Below are 15,336 nucleotides of genomic sequence, written 5' to 3'. Positions count from 1 at the left end.
CCCCAGGTGATTCTTATGCATACTGATGATTGAGAAACAAGGGAGGTGATCCTGTAGGTGCCTTCCCATCAGGGACTAAGTGGCTCACAATGTTAACTGTGCTCAAATACTAATCTCCCCTTTCAATGCCTGAGTTTTTAAAAATTTCACTTTTTAAATTACATTTACTCAAATTCCACCAATTAGAGATTTATTGGCATCTATGAGAATATTTTTTAACAGCTGCCGGAGTGAAAAGATTAACATTTACTCACAGCTCTTTTAAAATTAATCTAATCAGACTGCATTTATCCAAACAGCTGGCCAAGGTGATTTACAAGGAAAGAAGGAAGTTTTGTTTCATTTTAATTTGACAGGAAGATAGATACTTTCGTGGGATTCAGAAGACTTTAGGGGAAAAATAGGCCTGTGTTAATTTATGCAATAAAAGCATGGATTGAGAGGGAAGGTAGGAAAAGATACTAGATAAAGCAGTGGATACTTGCCCATTTCAAAATATTGTGCATACAACCAGGAAAGGGAGGAAAAAATTTCTTTCTCCTTTCTACTTTTAATATTACCCGTTGTCTTAGAACCTAGAATTCAGATCAGTAAAATGTGTATTAAGGAATTATATCAGCTGCTGTAGGGCTACTTAGGCTCTCGTGGGCTGTCTAGAGACCTAATCACTATTTAAACCACTACTTAGAAGGCTCTTTATTGAAAAATGTCTTCTGGTTTCCAAATAACACACTTCCTGATATACTTTTTGATTCAGCCCATTTGAGAGTTTGAGGTTGGATCAAATTTGGATGCGTGAAATTTATCTGTGTTCAAATTCCAAGCTGATTTCTCCCAATCATCTGTATACTTTTAGGCCATTTCTCCTTGAGGAGTTTTGTGTTTAGTTCATACAAATTCAACATTGAAAAAATAATTAGGGGAGTTTAGATTCTTATCAAATTTAATACATTCAAAAATGAAACATGATTTAAAAAATTATTTCACGTTTTGGGTCTTTACTACTCTGACTTGTCTCTATTAATGAGAGTAATCAAGAGATTCCTATCCCCTGCCCCTTCAACCCAGTTTAGGATGCATTGTCCTGCCTTCAGTTTCCAGAATCCTATTACAAATGCATGGACTAGTAAATCACATTTCTTATTTCCTTCAAGGTATTGCACAGCGATGTACAGCTATCAAGTACCACTTTTCTCAGCCGATACGCTTACGAAACATTCCTTTCAATTTGACCAAGACAATCCAGCAAGATGAATGGCACCTGCTTCGTGAGTATTTCTGGGAAAGGGTCACAGAGGGTCAGAGAGGAAATGGTGTCTTTCTGAACAAAAAGCCTTCCCACCAGCCCTTTCAGATTTGGACTGAAAGATGCTGTGCTGATCCTGCGTGGGCCTCTGGGCCCCATCCGACTTGGTCAGAGACTCAGAGAGTCATTTCACTCTGCCATGGTCACAACTTGTTTGCAGATCAGATGTGTGAGAGTCAGGCGTGGGGCTTTGTGAGACAGTGCAGCGAGCGTGTCTGCCCTTGTGGCATCGGTATACAAGCCACCTCCTGAGTGCAGTCTTTACCAAGCCATGTGGTACAAGGCCCTGATCTGGCGCTTGTCTTAGTAAACCAAGGAGACTATACCTTAGGTGTGTTATTTTAGTTTTCTTTATCCAATATTCATTTTAGTTACTGTGTCTATCTCAGACCTTGGTATTTCTGCTAAAATATCTTTATGAGTGTGTGTTGTAATTTTCTCAGAAGGTGTCTGTTATCTCCACATCCCGATGGCAGGAACTATCTTTTTTACCGTCAGGAAAATGTGAAACTGTAGAAAGGATTGTGCAGTGTGACACCAAAGAGGACTGATATTTACCTGAAAACTGTCGATTCATGTTGCCTAGGGATAGATAATTCAGAAAAGCAAAAAACTAGGCCTAATCCTTTTTAGTGTTTACCCTAATCAGAGGTTGACATTGTCATTTCCAATGCAATCAACGCAAGGACTTCAGTGATCTTGTTTGGTGACCAAAGTCACTACAGGAAGCCAAGTAGAGTTTCATTTTGTAAAGTCAAGTCTCTCTACAGATCAAAGGGCTCTATTTTGAATCTCAAAGATGTAAATGGAAGCTCTTAAGATATTGCCCACAGCAGTGGTGTAATGTTATAAATATTATGATCGGCAAATTTAGGACTTGGAAAGTCATTGGCTAAAATGTGGTTTATTTCTGAGTAGTATCACTTCCTGAGAATTATCTCTTGCTGGCTGATCTTAATGGTCACTTCTCAGCAGATCTTAGTTAGAGCCTTATCTAAGTCTTCTTACATCTTCATTCTTCATGAGCATGTTTGGAGTTCTTTGCCTTAATCGTCTATGCAGAAAGCCACACAGTCACTGGTTTTCGGCAAGAAAAGATCATCACAGGGTCCTGAAAAAGAGCCTTATCTCTTTACTCTAAGAGTTTGTACCCTGTTACTGCCCAGCAAGACAGTACTGCGCATCCTCCTCTTAATCCTCTCTGAGGTTCTCATGGAAAGATGCTTTCAGCAGTCTCAGGCATGGCTTTTTCCAAGAAAGTCACACTTGGTGATCTGTACCATGTTTACCAGATAAGCTTAGCATATCCCGTACTAAGGCAAATCCCATGTGGATTATATCTGAACCTTGTGCCTTTTAACGGCCATAGAAAATAAAACTCGAACCACAGGGAGTTTAGGAGGTTGTGAGAGAATGGTGACTGAGCTATGATTACACTGGATGTCTCAAAACGACTTACACCTTAATATTAAACAGCCCCTTTAAATGATCAGTGCCCGTGACCCCTAGCCCTGTGATGGTCTACACTGCCCCTTCTAGGCTGCAATGCCCTGCTTCAGTTTAGATGCTCTGAGCTAGAAATGAAAAATCCCTTGAAAAGAAAGGGATGGACCACGTGTGACAAGGGCAAGACTGAAAGCTACCGTGATCCACCCTGTATACATCATCCTGAGTTGCCAGAGGCCACAGGAACACACAGTGAGGTGGTGGCTGCCTGGGCACCTTCGCAGAGCAGCCCGTGCTCACGCAGCGGGGTGTGCCTCTAGTCTTGGTTCCATGTGTGTGCAGGAGTGCATGGTCCACCTTGCCTAGACCTGTTCACTGGCTTCAGCGGCAGACTTATGTTTGGGATCTGTTGCTCTAAAAAGGATCAGAGAAATTTAGCTCATGATTTTTAAAATTAGCTTCATTCAAAAAAAAAAAAAAAAGAGGGAGAGAAATAGAAAGAAACAGCAAAATAGCAGGAGGGTGGGCAACTGGAGTGGAAGTGGACCCATACATCCAGCCAGTCCATCTCTTGCTTTGACCTAGAAGGGGGGCCAGGGCCTGGGTTCCTGGCCCAGTGATCACAGTCGTGTTTTTGTGATAGACCAAACTTCTTGTGTGTTCAATGGGGCTTGGCCCATGGGAACAGCCTTTTCTTAACCTGGGTACTTGGGAGCTTGGGTTGTAGGGCCTATGTTTAAGGGAAGAGGGCCTTAATGAGTAGATGTCCTATATGTGCATGTTGGGCGCTATTTCAGTTACAGTTGCCTTCACTTTCTCAAATCCTTTTTGAAAATCAGCAGGAGGAAGTATAACTTAAAAATAAAGTAATTGGCATCCTTGGCGCGCTCTTTCCCCAAAGTCAGATTAATTACAGCCACTACAGTGGTGGTGACCTATGATTCTGTTGCTCTTTGGAGGATAATAAAGATCTTTTGCAAAGCTTCCTCACTCTCAGTTTACTAAGTAACTTGTTACCTCTTACCCTTGTTTACCCTGGTGTCCGCTGGTCTATTTTCTACTTGATGCGGACTTGTCCATGGACTCGGAGGGTAGAGGCTGACCCCTCGACTTGTTACGCCCCATCTGTCCTCTTATGAAATACCTAGGAAGTTTATTTCCTAAATCACCGTGGCCCTGAAGACCCTACACCTGTCCATGTAACGTATTAGTTTTCACAATGTATACAAAGCTCTTGGTTCTCGAATTTTCAATAACTCTCCTTCTGCTTATTATTTTGAATGTTTGTGTTTTGAGATTAGATTTAAGAAGAATCACTGCTGGCTTCCTGGGCATGGCTGTGGCCGTCCTGCTCTGTGGCTGCATTGTGGCCATGGTCAGCTTCTTCTGGGAGGAGAGCCTGACCCAGCATGTGGCCGGACTCCTTTTCCTCATGACAGGTACGCGGAACACCTCTGACACCTCTCCCAGCAAAAGCAAAGGCCTCTCTGCAGGCAGCTAGCTTCACTTTGTTATCTATCCATTAATTTTGTTTTCACTTGTGAGAAAAGCAACCAGAAGGTCATTTGGCTTTGGTGGGCAATACAGAATTTAAAGAAAACAACAGTGTTAAAAACGCAGCCCTGATTTCCCCATTGTGGCCTGTTACAAGGTTAGATGGAAATGTCTTGGGTTTAATCTCCATATGAGGCAGGTCTGATTTTTCTGTCCCATTCTTTCCTATTGTGCCCCTAACCCTGGCATGGACTCTTGGCAAACATGGGCCATTGCTTCTCAGGAGCCCTCCGGGAGAGGGTGATAGCTCAGCACAGCCCATGCCTCTGGGCTGAAGGTCAACTCAAAGTCTATTTCTTAGTGATGGAGTCATTGGTGTCATTTTTACACACAAAACATTCATTCATTTCACTCCACAGATGCTTTGTGAGGACTTACTATGGACCGGGCACTTCTCTACATACTAAAGACACATAATGATTAAGGCAGACAAAATCCTTCTCCCTTTCTGTTGTGGGGAGACACAAAGAATAATTTGTGATAGCGATAAAAGCTGTGAGGACGGTAAAGGAAGTGATGTAGGGGACCCTCTTCCACATAGGGAGTGCGCTGCGGGCAGAGGAAGGAACGGTGCCAAGGCCTAAGGCAGGGATGGCTTGACGTATGTGTTTCGAGCCACAGAGAGACCAGTGTGGCCGGAGGGCAGGGAAGGAGAGGACAGTATCCCATGAGGTGGAGAAGCAGGCAGGGGCTTGGATTTTAATCTAAGGGTGGTGGGAACCACCAGAAGGCTTTACGCCGAGGAGTGACTTGCTGTTAAATCAGGAGATTGGAAGGGGGTGTGTGGAGACACAACTATGGTCTTTTCGATTGTCGGGTGAAGGACATTTTTGTCTAAGAAGGAGTCAGCAGCTGAGTTGATGGCTGAAATTGACTGAAGGTGGCTGCGGGGAAGAAATCTTTCCTCCTGCTTTTTCCTAGAAAATTGTGTCTGTGATTAGTGAATGCCAAGTTAACAGTTTCACAAAGTACGCTGAGCATCAGGGGTAATAGTACTCTAGATGTGTAGCCGTTTTGAATAAGCTTATTCCTGCTTCTCTGGAGTTCTGTTACTCAAGCGACCACAGCTGGGGTTTCTAGCACTGCTTGCTGTCATGGCCACTCACTCAAGCCCGTGCTCCCTCGAGGCGGCAGCACCCCTTGGTGACTGGCACCATTTTTTCTGTCTTTTAGGGCTGACAGGTAGGTGGTGCTTTGCCTTCTGGTTGGTCAACCAGTCAGCTCCTGTAACCCAATTCACAGACAGACGTCCTTCCTTCTTTCTAAGTCCTGTCGGTGCCTTTCCGACCCCATGAGATGGCGCTGTAACCAGCAGTGACCTGCAATAACGGATGATCATTGTAAGCATCCCGACAGAGCATTAAAAAAAAAAAAAAGTCACCTGGCCTTTGAATAATTCTTAGCAGAAAAACAACTTAGGTTTTCCAGACTTGGGTGAATACACAGAGGCTGCAGGACTGTAGCCCAGGGAGGCTAAAATTCTAGTTTCTGAGGTTTTGGAGGAGGATTTGAACCTTCAAGACCAGCCATTGGGAGGGTGCCTGCCTAAAGGATTCATTAAAATCCAAAGTGTAGGGACTTCCCTGGTGGTCCAGCGGTTAAGACTCCACGCTCCCAATGCAGGGGGTCCAGGTTCGATCTCTGGTCAGGGAACTAGATCCCGCATGCCACAACTAAGAGCCTGCGTGCAGCAGCGAAGACCCAGCACAGCCAAATAAATAAATGAATAAATATTAAAAAAAAAAAAAATCTCCAGGGTGTAGAATGAACAGGTGAGGGTGTCAAAGAATCATAGAGGCCTGTGCTGTCCAGGGGATTTCTTTAAGCTTAATGGTCATGAAATATCTCCCCCCATTTTCTTCCCTTCCTTTATTAGTTGGGCCCCCATTTTTCTAACTCTTGTCCTCATATACATCAAAGAAGTATTCACGACCCCCCAGCCCTGGAAAGGCCCCACGTAGCATCTTCAGGAAAATGAAAGGAGCTGAGGGCCAGACAAAAGCCTCAGTAGTAGTAGTTTTTAAAGGACGCTTGTAATGTGGGTAATGCATGAATAATTTAGGATGCTCTTAGATATCAAACAATTGTTGGCATGAAAATAAATCACAGGACCATAAAGTCAGGCTCAGTGAGCGTTTCTTGGGAGGCAGAGGGGCTGGTTTGGTTTTAAATGAAAGGAGGATGGGAGTTCAGTCTTGCATTGGCTCAGAGGAGAGCTAGGAGCTGAGTTTCCAAAGCCAGCCCCACCTTCCCCTGCTCAGCCCTCATTCCTGAGCCATCTGTGTAACTCTGGGCCAGACTGGCTCGGGGCTCAGCAGGATTTATCATCAAAAGCCCCTGTGCAACTGTTAAAAACAACAGAAGCAGAACAATAGCCATAGTAGCAAAAACCCATTGCAACCCCCAAACACCCTAAACTTGTAAACTTGAAGTTTGATGACCAGTCCGGAAGGGTGGACAGACCTACCACATAACACTGGCTTTTTTTTTTTTTTTTTGCTTTTTTTTGGAATAAAGGGAAAACCCACTTATAGATCTCACCATCTGAAAAATTAGTTGTTAAAATATTTTCCTTATCCTGGACCAAATCTTGCCCAAGTCTTTGTCTCACTAAAGACAACAACAAAAGGGAGAGAAGTGGCTGTGGTTCTAAAAGGGTAGCTCAGGGCATCCTTGCGATGGAAATGGTCTGTGTCTGGACCATGATGGTGGCCACATAATCTGCCCACGTGATGACATTCCGTGGAACTAAGTGCACACACACACAAGTGAGTGAGTGCATGTAAAAGTGGTGCAATCGGAATAAGGTGGATGGATTGTATCATCGTAAGTTTCCTGGTTGTGCTATTATACTAGAGTTGTGCAAGACGTTACTCTTCGCGGAAATTGGGTGAAGGGTATACAGGATCTCACTGTGTTATCTCTTTCAACTGCATGTGAATCTACAATTATCTCAAAATAAAAATTTAAAAGAAAAAAACAACAACAGAAAAAAAGGAAAGAAAAAATGTTTGCCACCATCATCACATGGAAAGTATTGAATATTTTGTTTTCTGGGCTTCCATTTATCCTCATACCGTAAGCATTCCCGGTGGCCTTATAGTGTTCTGTGTTCGGTTTGTAATAGCTTTTAATAGCTGCATGTTCTTCCATGGAGTAGATTTGCCGCGTTATGTTCCCTTACTGTGGGATTTAGGGAGGTTTGTCTCATTTTTGCTACTACAAATAATCCCTTTCCATTTCCACTACTACAAATAATCCCTTTCCATTTCCTTTGTAAACACCAAGATAACTATGTTAATCCATTGCATGAGATAAATTAGCTGTAGGACCTTCCCACGTAGCAGCAGGAGATGAGAGCAAATAGGGTTAAAAGAATTGATTTTAATGAAGCAGAAGTGTCTTCAGCAGTCTTAGTCGGCATCACCCCACAGATTTTTGATGCTAAACTTAGCCTCTTCTAAGGCGCTGGCATCTTCATTCTCTACCTGAATTTATTAGCCAAACCTTCAGTGAAGATCATCAGTGATGTGACAGTTTGAGATGTTAAAATGGAAACTTGGAAACAATCTCTCTCCTTAGGCCTTATTGCATACTGACAGCTCTTGATTACCCACACGTGGAGCAGCAGGGCTGCTGACTGTCACTTCCCATCCCTAATTCCCTGGGGCCTCTCAAGGGGTCCTCCAGCAGGGCCGGGGCACAGAGCCTCAAATGTAGCCTTTTGACCTCATGTCCTCTGAAGTTACACACACACCGTCACGGAGGCATATCCAGAGATAAGGGAATAAGACTTACGATCCAACGGTGAGGGGCTGCCCTTTACCAGACCACACTGCCTCCTGCACTGCGAGTGAGCATTTCCATCAGCTTTAAATGAGGCATTCTATTAGAATGCTGTTGTGCTAGTATGATGATTATCATTTGTTAGGAATATAAATATTTTAAAAGGTTAATTTATTCAATGCAAATATTTTTAAATACAATTTTTATGTCTCTGTAGTAGGGTTTTAATTGCCCTTTAATATACTGGGAGTCTTAAAAATTGGATAAAGCTTGATCCTCCCTTGATGGGGGCCTCCATTCCCCTTCATAGGCTGTGCTCTGAGTGGCCACTGCCTACGAGGCAGGGCCTTCGGGTCAGTAGAGAAAGAAGAGACAGCCCAGGCTGCCCCAGCAAAGCTCAGGGACCGGTAACACCCACGCTAGGCCACCCATTGTTTTGCTTCAATACATTCAAATTAAAACAAAGACTCCTCTGTAGGTGTATTGAATTCTCTAGGGTATCCACTGATTATGATCTAAAACTACAGGTCCTTAATGCCGTATCTGAAGCCCTTGGGACCAGGTGCATTTTGGAATTCAGGATTTTTTTTTTTTAATTTAGTTTATTTATTTTTGGCTGCCTTGGGTCTTTGTTGTTGAGCGCGGGCTTTCTCTAGTTGTGGTGAGCGGGGGCTACTCTTTGTTGTGGTGTGCGGGCTTCTCATTGCGGTGGCTTCTCTTGTTGCAGAGCACGGGCCCTAGGCGCATGGGCTCAGTAGTTGTGGCTCACGGGCTCTAGAGCGCAGGCTCAGTAGTTGTGGCGCATGGGCTCTAGAGCACAGACTCAGTAGTTGTGACACACAGGCCTAGTTGTTCCGTGGATCTTCCCGGACCAGGGCTTGAACCCTGGTCCCCTGCACTGGCAGGTGGACCCTTGACCACGGCACCACCAGGTAAGTCCCTGGAATTCAGGATTTTTAAGTTTTATTTTAGAAAGGTAATATAGCGCATGTATTCTATATTATCTAACACCCTCAGCAGGGTCTGAAATCAAGTATACATTAACATTTCTGCAGCCAAACACATGAATATTCACACTAGGTGGGATCAATAAGGACTCTAAATAGCCTATGTCACGTCAGGCCAGATTTGCCGGTCGGTGAGATTGCTGCAATCTTTGGGAAAAAGATCAGATGTTTTTCGGATTTAGTTAATTGCAGATTGTGGGTCTTGTATTTGATTTTTTTAAAAAGTGTTTTCTGTCTCTATTAGTCCTGCCCAGTCATTTAGTTAAGGCAACTTAGCAGTGGCTTTTTGAGCAATCTGTGTGAAAATTAGCTTGAGGCGGTTTTTTTTCTGGAATTGCAAAGAGGCCAGAATGATGGGCAGGCCGTCTTTTGAAGGAGTGAAAAAAAAAAAAAAAAAATCAATGTTTATGTCTGTGGGTGTTGCAGCTATGTTTATCAAGCAGGCTAACCAGGGTGAAGCAACTTCCACTCCTTTCCGCCTTTCAAGCACATCAAAAGAGGATGGTCAAAAGAGTGGGCTGTTACCCTAACTACACCATACCAGCTGGCCATAGGCACCATGAAGTTTAGGGAAGGAAATTAGGTTGATGATCTGGGATGGCAGCATACATTTATTTCTCTTCTGATCCAAAAATATCCTTTCCGGTCTTGTAATTCTGTGATATCACTGTATCTTCTAATGAAGAACTTTGGTGGAACACCTTTTGATATTTTATAAGAAAAGTCGCTGCGTACAGCGCTCTTCAGAACAAGTAGTTACTCACCCTTTTGAAGATGCTACCAGCGGTAGCCAGGACTGAGTTTGGGACTTATAAACCCCTCTCCCCTGGCGCCACCAGCTGGGCTGAAGAGTATCAGTGGTGGTAGCCCAAGGGAACTCCTGGCTGGTCAGGGGAGAAGGGAAAGGGAAGGAAATGTCTAAGAGAAGAAGGGAGGAGAGGTGACCTCTCTCCTTGTGGCTTTTCAGGAATGACCATTAGATTTTGAACTTTTGAAATGCAGGGCTGGTACCTTATCTTTCCATGCCCTCATCCCATATCTTGCATTAACTAGATTGCTACTGACAAGAAAGCAACATTATCGGAAATAACTTGCCATCTAGGTAAATCCCACAGGAGGTGATTTAGGATGAACTGATTCTTAGGTGTGTAGAACTCACTGTATTGCAGAACTCAGTTTTCTTAAGCAGGTTTTGCACACTCCGTGTCCTCAGTGCTATTAGGCTCCATGTGGAACTTACAGGAAGTCCAGGGGTCTCTACTCCTTTTCCCTGACATGCATGCTGGAAAGTGAGTGGAAAGAACACTTGGGGTTCCTGATCACATCAGCGTCAAAGCAATGATGGCTGTGACCATCAAGAACTCATTCAACTTAACTACGTCTAACATAATCAGAACTGGGTCTGGAACATAGTAGATGCTTATAAATAATTCTTGAATAACTGATTAAATAACACTTAAAATAGTAAAATCTTGCTTAGGCCTGTAAAAGGGATGGAAATATACTTCATACATTGACCATACACACAAACTCTCTCTCTCTCTCTCTCTCTCTCTCTCTCTCTCTCTCACACACACACACACACACACACACACACACACACACACGCACACAATGTTATCCGCTGAATTGTGTGCCCGCCCTGCAGCCCTGCCATTCATATGTTGAAACTGACCTATGACTACTAATCTAGCTACAACAAAGATGTCTTCATCCTTTAAACACTTTTCCTTAGTGTCTTCAAAGTTAGAAGGGTTTTTCTTTCCCCTTATTAAGATATCTTGAATGGGTTAGGCCTCTTTTACAAAAGCTAGTTGCCTACATTGGAAACACTGCTTTGTCTCCTCTCCCTACATTTCTCTGTAATAATCAAACAGTCCTGCCCATCCCACAGATAACAGCTATGGCAGCTATGTATTTGCAAACTTCCTTAGATATGTGAGGGTCCAGAAAGGGGAACTTCTTAGATACGCTCTTTGGTTCATCTTTGCTTTTCTCTCACTCAGAACTACTTCAGGAGCATCTTGGAGGGAGAAAAAATATCCTTGGAGAGCAGTCTCTGGGGACATTTGTGGGAAGGGGAGGGGCAGACATCAGGCATATGTATGGGCTCACGTAACCTCCTCCACCCCTCCATCTCAGCTGAGTGAGTAAAGGCAGAAGGAAATAAAGCAGGTTTTCCTCAAGGTTTGGCGATGCCCTAATCCTAAAATAACTTAAGTGGCACAGAGATGTCTATAATATTTCAAGATAAAATAAATACAAATAAGGGATACAAATAAGACAAAGGAGCAATCAGGTTTGTAGGGCAAGATGAATCCAAGGGTGAGATTAGTAGCCAAAAAGCATGCCATGAAGTCCCCAGTTTTTGCCCCTGGGGGGCCACTAATTTAGCTTTAGGGGAGTTTCAGCTCTCTGGCAACTCGGTCAAAAAAAGACATTCTATTAGTGACATCATTCACAGTGTCCATGAGGTAAGCACAAACTAAGTGCCCTGGGAAAGCACAACTACTCATCCTGAGGTTAAATCCTCAGGTTAGGTTTTTCTTATCTTTTTCTATTCAGTATGAACTGGTGTTGTTATGCTAAAATTCATTTCACCAAAAGCAATTTTATGGAGTTGGCAGGGGAGAGGTGCTAATAAAATCAATGTTTAGTATAAAATCAAAGAGTATGTGCAGAAAGAAAAATCCATGACATTCAAGTTTTTATTTAGCTGCATAATACCAAGTACTAGATTTACTAGGAAATTTTGGGAAATGTCCTCGCTCAATGCCATATTACGGAATAACAGAGTCACAGAAATTTGCCACTGCAAGGGACTTGAGGAACCAAATCCCCCATTTTTTTTCCCCCTAGATGAAGCTCAGAGAGATTAGGTAATTTCAAGGTCACACAGTGATTAGATGTAGAGCTGGGGACCAGAATACATATTCCCTGCATCCCAGCCCAATGCATTTGGACACAAAAGTATGCTTAAGAGTCCTAGTTTGAATTCAAGCTTTCAGAGGTCATTAAAACTATGTTACTTGTAAACAGCTTCACTTTCAGGTATTCAGCTGTGTGCAGACAGTTAAATGCAGAAGAGTTGTTTTTCCTGTGAACAGGTTATTCTGTTATTCTGTTTTACTTCTTGATACTCCAGAGATCACATTTTTCTAACTGCCTTATTACCAGCATTCATTAGAAGGACCTTGTTATATATAAACACCGTCTTTGTTTTGGCCAGTGGAAGCATTCATGTAGATGTAAGAACATTTGCTGCTCACAAGGTTTGAAAAAAGCAGAGTATTCTGTTTTTGACTGTGCCATTCCTTCATGAAAGAATTATTTCCATCATGATCGTCCTTTGGAGAACTCAAAAAATGATGTGTTTACCATAACAATTTGGAGCAAGAAAACAAGATTTTATCCTTTTTAGAAAAACAGAATCACTTTAGAGTCTAAAAGTAGAATTAGGCAAAGAGTAGGAGAGATCAAATCACCTCAGATCAAGTGTCCTTTTAATTTAAAACATTTCTAAATGCACACTTGGAAAAGAATTCAGGCAATGTGTTCTTATGTGATTTGAGTGCAGGCAGAATTCTAGCACTTAAAAATGACGTTAAGGAAAAAAAAATGACATTAAGGTGATCTTTATTTCCTCCCAGTTGCTGCCTGCTCTGAGTTTGTTTTTCTGCTAGTGTTTCTGATCCCCAAAGCTCTATTAAAAAGGGGTGTGGAGATCTGTTACTTTTAGCCCTCTCCTTTCAGTTCCCAATTCTGTGTCTCTCTTTCCTATGGAGATGCTGCATAGGTCCCTAAGGCTACCAAAGCAATTTTTCAGCAAATGGTTGTAACCTCCATTGTACACAGGGATGAACCAAAGTATGAAAAAGACATGTGTAGAACTCGGAACCGAATGGAACATTCTCATACTTGACTAGGTGCCAGTTTTTGTATTGAGTACCCACGTTCAGCTCAGCAACTGCCTCACTGAGATCCCATGCCCCCCCCACCAAAAGGAGCAGCCTTGGGGGTCCACTGTGATGAAATAGAAGCATCTACATCCTTGAGTAGTAAAAATCCTGTGTTTTGGGCTTTTGAAGCATTTTTATCAGAATGCTGATTTTAGTGTTCTGAAAGGACAATTATATATAACGTGTTGGTATAAAAAAGTAAAATTTGGGGTCTGTTCATTTTCCTTAGGCTACCTAAATTACCTGCATTCTGAGTGGTTGAATTATAGATCCCCTATATATGATGTCAGCTATTTTATGACAATTCCAACATCCTGGATTTAATTTATATTATTTAAAATCTTTTTATCCATTCATTATTTAAAAAAAAGTGATTTTTGAGGCCCTAGAATGTGGCAGGCTCTGTGCCTTAAAAAAAACTTGTAAAAATTCATTTAAGATATTACCAGGCAACATGATAAATACTAATGATAATGGTAATTGAAAAAGAAAGACTTGGTATGATGATTGCAACTATCTAAAACGGTGTCAACGCAGGTGTAGAACAAAGGGAAATGAAAATGGTTTGTATTAGGTTTGAGTGATTATTTTTTTCCTTAAAAATAATTAAAATTTCTACTACGTTGTTTTTAAGAATAAAAAAAAATTCATGTATACATACCCATTTAATTGAGATAATTCTGAATAATTCAAGTTATCAGAATTTTCCCATCTTTTTCACTCCTATATCTCCAGAACCTAGCATACAGTCTGGCACATAAAGGTTTTGCCAATGTTTGTTGAATGAAGTAACTCAAGTGAAAGAATTGTCCATCCTTTATCCATTTGGATTCATCATCTCATCTGTTGATCTGATGTGCACGAAGGCCTGTCTGGCATTTGCCTTGTAGCAGGCAAAACCGTAACCCATCACCCTGCTCTCTTTGTATTATTTATAGGAATATTTTGCACCATTTCCCTCTGCACTTACGCCGCCAGCATCTCCTATGATCTGAACCGGGTCCCGAAGCTCATTTATAGCCTGCCTGATGATGTGGAACACGGCTACAGCTGGTCTATCTTTTGTGCCTGGTGCAGTTTAGGCTTTATTGTGGCAGCTGGAGGTCTCTGCATCGCTTACCCATTTATTAGCCGGACCAAGATTGCACATCTAAAGTCTGGCAGGGACTCCACGGTATGACTGTCCATACTCAAGTCCACTGCTTGGTGGCCCGTCCACAGTGCGGACGAACCTTGAAGGGGACGGAGCAGAGCCTGAGTCAGGATCCCAAGCACAAAATCGGTCTTGTACATTCCAGCCTGTTGCCTGCCAGCCCCTTCTGGATGACTGATGTCAAATCATGCAGAACCTCCATCCTTTCTAAGGACAAGACTACTGTGGATTCAAGTGCTTTAATGACTATTTATGCTTTGACGGCGAGGAGTAGGGAGCAGAGCCGTGGAACATTTCTGGGTTCAGAAAAAGAGGAAACCGCAATGGAAAAATTTGTATGATTGCCATTTATTTCAGAGAGTTTGTACATAACAATTACCCGAGAGTCATTTCTATTTGCAAAAGGATTCATGACAAAGCGAGTATAATTTTCTTGTCATTGTACCATGCTTGTTAAATTTAATGCAGCACCTTCAGAACTTGTCCTAGTGGTGTCTTGTTGTGTCAGCACCAAACATTTGTGCATTATTTGTGTATGTTTTTTGTCACAGGGAGATTCTTCTGTTGCCTTATTTATTTTTAATTGAAGTCTCTTCTCCATCTTTGTACTGGAATCAAAATCATAAGAGAAACAGATCAACCCTGGAAGAGCTAACCTGTAATGCTATGCAGTATTGTGGGAAGTCATATCTGTCGTTCGACCTGTCTCTTTACGTTAACTGGATTTCTGCATTAAATGACTGCCCCCTTGTTAATCTGGGTGTGTTTTCCTGTCTTTCAGCCGTGGCAGTAGGTCTCCCTAGCCATTCGGACAGGTGAGAACTCTTTGTTTTTAAGAGACTTGCTTCATCTCAATTAGGTTGGTCATTTTTATTTATCATTTGTAGCAATCACACACATGCTCTTGACAATAGAGATCATTTTCCAAGCTTCTTTTAAAACCTTACCATAGTATTTTGAGTTTTCTTCTCTCCCTCTTCGTCTGTGTTTACCATCTGCCTGGTATTTAGCCACTGATAAGGATTCAGTCTCTGGCCGTATCCTTGGACCTCCTACCCCAGTGGGTTTCAGCCTTGGCTGCACATCCGATCACCTGGTTAATCATCTTCACCTGTGCCTGAACTG

At 42.4% G+C, this 15,336-nt stretch overlaps 1 protein-coding gene across 5 annotated transcripts in view; it reads left to right on the top strand.

The window, feature by feature from the left end:
- Positions 1–14,966, top strand: part of TMEM178A (transmembrane protein 178A) — a 92,472-nt gene extending 77,506 nt beyond the window's left edge. For 4 of the 5 annotated variants that reach the window (XM_049695830.1, XM_004265027.3, XM_033419223.2 and 1 more), the window contains 3 exons: positions 1,155–1,268; positions 4,054–4,191; positions 13,997–14,966. In XM_049695830.1, the coding sequence (XP_049551787.1) occupies positions 4,086–4,191; positions 13,997–14,238 (348 nt within the window). In that variant the 5' untranslated portion in view covers positions 1,155–1,268; positions 4,054–4,085 and the 3' untranslated portion in view covers positions 14,239–14,966. The remainder of the gene's footprint in view (positions 1–1,154; positions 1,269–4,053; positions 4,192–13,996) is intronic. The other variant, XM_033419219.2, reaches the window with a different exon arrangement.
- The last annotated feature ends 370 nt before the right edge of the window (positions 14,967–15,336 follow it).

This window comes from Orcinus orca, chromosome 13 (assembly GCF_937001465.1).
Source record: "Orcinus orca chromosome 13, mOrcOrc1.1, whole genome shotgun sequence".
Lineage (NCBI taxonomy): Eukaryota > Metazoa > Chordata > Mammalia > Artiodactyla > Delphinidae > Orcinus > Orcinus orca.
The sequence above is the reverse complement of the archived record's forward strand: the minus strand, read 5'-3'. Positions and strand labels throughout refer to the sequence as shown.